This window comes from Delphinapterus leucas, chromosome X (assembly GCF_059928025.1).
Source record: "Delphinapterus leucas isolate spDelLeu-1000000601 "Yukka" chromosome X, BTC_Dleu_Yukka2, whole genome shotgun sequence".
In the NCBI taxonomy this organism is placed as follows: Eukaryota; Metazoa; Chordata; class Mammalia; order Artiodactyla; family Monodontidae; genus Delphinapterus; species Delphinapterus leucas.
In genome coordinates this window covers 64,305,883-64,310,479 of record NC_143150.1, presented here as the reverse complement: position 1 = coordinate 64,310,479, position 4,597 = coordinate 64,305,883, and the positions used below count along the sequence as shown (strand labels likewise).

At 32.7% G+C, this 4,597-nt stretch overlaps 1 protein-coding gene across 1 annotated transcript; it reads left to right on the top strand.

Annotated features, from left to right (window-relative positions):
- The first annotated feature begins 2,281 nt into the window (after positions 1–2,281).
- On the top strand, positions 2,282–3,529 carry TENT5D (terminal nucleotidyltransferase 5D). Its single transcript, XM_022580735.2, has one exon. It carries the CDS (start codon positions 2,282–2,284, stop codon positions 3,467–3,469), a length of 1,188 nt encoding a protein of 395 aa, XP_022436443.1. The 3' UTR covers positions 3,470–3,529.
- The last annotated feature ends 1,068 nt before the right edge of the window (positions 3,530–4,597 follow it).

Here is a 4,597-nt window from a genome sequence, read left to right as displayed (position 1 = left end):
CTGATTTCTTGATCTGAAAGTTACCTTTTTGATAAAGGACTCCTGCATCCTGGCAATTAGATAGTTAAATTATTCATATTTTAGATGGTTTTATTTGCACATAAAGGTCCTGGAAACTTCTGTATGGAAAAGAATTTGGTAAATTCAGTAATGTCAGTATGACAATGTAAATGATCTCCTTTATTTTCAGATCATTGGTGATTAGAAGTATAGATTAAATGGGGATTGTAGGCCTGGGATTAGGCCATTGAATTTTTTTTGTTTTTTGGCCACACCACGTGGCTTGTGGGATCTTAGTTCCACAACCAGGGGTTGAACCCGTGCCCTTTGCAGTGAGAGCATAGAGTCCTAACCACTGGACCACCAGGGAATTCCCTAGGTCATTGAATTTTTAACTTTTAGCTAATATTGACACAGGAAATTTGCCATTAAGGAAAATAAAATTTCCATTTGCAAAAGAAATTTGCATATTAAAAAGGAATTTGGGAACTTTTTTCTATAACAATTAAAATTACATAGTTTATATGTGATATTTCTAAAATATTTATTAGGTAAATGATTGAACTCCATAAAGTCTTACATGAAGCCAGCCAATGTTATTAACTATTACTTTTCCAGATGGAGAATTTGAGGATAACAAACTTTATTAGCTTCAAATAATTCAGTGATAATTCCAGGAAAATTAATTAGAAAATAAGCATGCCAGTTCTTATTGCATATTCTATCCTTCATGTAGCATTTTGTTCTTTCCATTGTCCTAAAGACACTATAAAGATCATTTCACTTGACGGATGAATGACCAAAATCCAACAACCTGATGTGTAGTCAGTTCAGTTCATTCATCTTTAAGGATTGATTTGGATATTGACATAGCTGATAAAACTGTGTGAACATTGGCAATTAATGTGGCTTAAAATGAAACACACAGCACATTATATGGGCCATTTCATCACATAATAAAAATAAATACTCTAATTCATATACATGGGTATTTCATATAGAGAAACAAAACAGGTTTAGCCTTCTCACTGACAGATCTGCCATTGCTTAATTGGCCTTTTGCAAAATTCTTGGGTTGTCAAAGTTGGTTTTACAGATGTGAAATAAGATGATTCTCTTTGCTCTAGTTCTACTGGGGAAATATAGAAATATACAACACCAAATTCTAAATATTTATATTCTGTTCTAATGGCTCTCTAGATAAGCAAAATATGAATACTATCTATACAAATCTGTCATAAGCTTTGTATAATTTTTATTTCTGGAATTCAGGAAAGAGTGCCTAAACCCAAAGCTACATCCATAATGAACTTTACTTACTAGATTTATTGCTTAAATAGCTTAAGAGTATTTGAAGGTCCATGTAATAACTGTAATTGTACCTAATTATATAATAGTATAATTATATTTAATTATATTTATAGTGTCTATAATTTTAGATTCCTAATATTCCCCCAACTGTAAAATTTTCTGAGCATGTCATATTACACACCTGCAGAAAACATTTTTTTAAATTATGAATCTTATGCTTTTGTATATTCTTGCTCATTTTGGAGACAAATTTAGTAATACTATTTGTTTTCTATTTTAAAATGACATTCATTATTTCCTTTAACCAACATTTCTTTAAGGGCTATCAGGAACATAGAGGAGGTGTTGCATTAGGTACTCTCCTTATCCTCAAGCAATTCAAGGAATTAATAATCTAATAATGGACTTCAGTAACATTCTTTAAAACAAGAGCAGTAATATATATAAAATTTAATAATAGAATGCTCTGATGCTTTTGGATTAAAGATGCTATATATTGCTTTTAAACATTATGCTGTTCAGTCAATTGGGTCTACCACACACAGACATGCTATCTGATCTCACTTTAAATTCATGACAGTTAACCTCAATTATGTGCTCTGATTATCTCATGAACAAAATTTATACCACCAAACAAATATACTTGTTATAGTATTTACATGAGGAAAGATTGAGGAAGGCCACCGTTTCACATCAAAAATAATTCCAACTCTAACAAATCCCTGAGAATGTCTGTTTACATGCACCAATCAATCTAACAAATTTGATATAATCATAGTGCTTTTATTTCACTTATAGATTTGAACACAATTAGATACATTGATAATTTACTGCCTAATATTAGTTTGATTTATGTTGAAGGTAAATCTATTTTTTACTTTTCATATGCTTTAGCTATAACACTGATATCAAGATGCTAAATTTCTTCTCAATATTTTGCTTACTTTCTAGTTGACCTACTGACTTCATAATGTCTGAAATCAGATTCAGCAATCTCACTTGGGATCAAGTTATAACACTGCATCAAGTGTTAGATGAAGTAATTCCAATTCATGGAAGGGGGAATTTCCCCACATTGGAGGTGAAACCAAAAGATATCATTCATGTTGTGAAAGATCAACTGATAGAGCAAGGAATTATTGTTAAAGATACCCGATTGAATGGTTCCACAGCAAGTTACATACTTGCAAGCTACAATGGCATAAGCTATAAGGATCTGGATGTTATTTTAGGTATTGAACTACCAAGTGATCAGGAATTTCAGCTTGTTAAGGATGTAGTTCTAGGTTGCCTACTCGACTTTTTACCAAAAGGTGTTAAAAAGGAAAAGATCACCCTAAAGACTATGAAAGAGGCTTACGTGCAGAAAATGGTCAAAGTTTGCAATAAGCATGATCGTTGGAGTCTTATCTCTCTTTCTAATAACACTGGGAAGAATGTAGAGCTAAAATTTGTGAATTCACTCAGACGACAATTTGAATTTAGTGTAGATTCCTTTCAAATTATCTTGGATCCCATGTTAGATTTCTACAGTGACAAAAGTGGTACGCTAACCAAAGAATTATGTCCTGTTGTGGTAGCTGAAAGCATGTATGGAGACTTCCAAGAAGCAATGACACACTTGCAGCACAAGCTTATATCTACCAGAAAACCTGAAGAAATTAGAGGTGGTGGTCTTCTGAAATACAGTAACTTGCTGGTTCATAACTTTAAGCCAGTTTGTGAAGCAGAAATCAAGACCTTAGAACGTTATATGTGTTCTAGATTCTTCATTGATTTTCCTGATATAGAAGAACAGCGAAAGAAGATTGAATCATACCTCTACAACCATTTCATAGGTGAAGAAAAGAGAAAGTATGACTACCTCATGACCTTGCATGGAGTTGTGAATGAAAGCACTGTTCTCCCCATGGGTCATAAAAGAAGACAGACCCTCAATATGATCACCCTTATGGCTTTAAAAGTACTTGGAGAACAGAATATCCTACCTAATACAGGCAAGGTAACTTGCTTTTATCTGCCTGCTCCATACCTTGCTGCTTGGGGAGGGTCCCCTACGTATTATGTAACATCTGTACTACCACCTACATTGTTTCAGCCATACCACCCACTACACTTTCATGTGCCAAATGGTATGGCTTTTAAAAAAACACAGTAGAAACTTTGCTTTAATTAAACACCTCTTAAAAGCAATTTTCCAAATTCCATAAAATTTAAGCTCTATTTTTACTTTTATGCAGTTACCAACAATTTTTCATCAATTATAGCTTAAACCATCACAGTAAATACAATATCATCTGTGAAATGACCTCTTTAAATGATTTTCAAATGTTATCAATTAGCTATAACAACTTTCAAATGTTGTGGACCACTTAAAATGATTTTTAAGTCTGACTGACTACTTATGACTTTCAAATTTTCTATGACAAATACATTAGAGATGCCTGCAACTTTGATTAAAATACAAAAGAACAGACTCATATTTTAAAATCCAGATGTACAGTAAAGACCAGTGCAAACATTTTTGTATTCAGTCAATTCCTTTGTTACCTTTACTTAATTTTTTGCTAGTGAATATTACCATCAATGAATTTTCAATGCCTAACAAAAATGCCTAATTTCAAAGACAACAGATTCAGAAGATATTAAAACCCTGGACTTTGTAAGCATATATTTCATTTCTCAATTGAATTGGGTTAGATACAAAATCCTACTATAGTTTGAAGGAACACTGAAAAAATGATTCTGGAAAACATTGGCCATTAGTAATTTATCAACTATCAAATAAGTTGACTTGTGGATCTGAAGAATAGTACCGTCCAGCTGGACAGCCAATACTGTGACCACTTATACAGATTTCTTCATTTTCCCCCAAACAAGTTGAAAAGAATGAAAATGACCAACTCTGAATGTGAAAGTTTTCTATCATCATCTGTTAAAAAGAGACTCTACATGTCAAACAGCAAAAAACAGGCAGAGGTTTTTAGCTACTGCATTTACCATTTTTATGACCGACTTGACCAACATCTTAATATGTGGAGACGTTCAATGTTAGTAAGTGAAAATATTTTCATCATTACTAAATGAGGCTTTTTTCCATCTTGCCTTTCCAAAGATCAGTTTCTAACACGACACTCAAGTGCCTCATCATGTGAGATTTTGCATAATGCTGTAATTTATTCAACAATTGTATATGTTCATCATGTATCTGAATATCTACTCACAACATCAGATATGCAGCTAGCAAATCTTCCAGTGGGATTAAAACTGTATTTTCTTCCTGTAA

Bases quoted from the DNA above. Each gene is read 5' to 3' on its own strand.
- TENT5D (XM_022580735.2), top strand. From the start codon at position 2,282: ATGTCTGAAATCAGATTCAGCAATCTCACTTGGGATCAAGTTATAACA.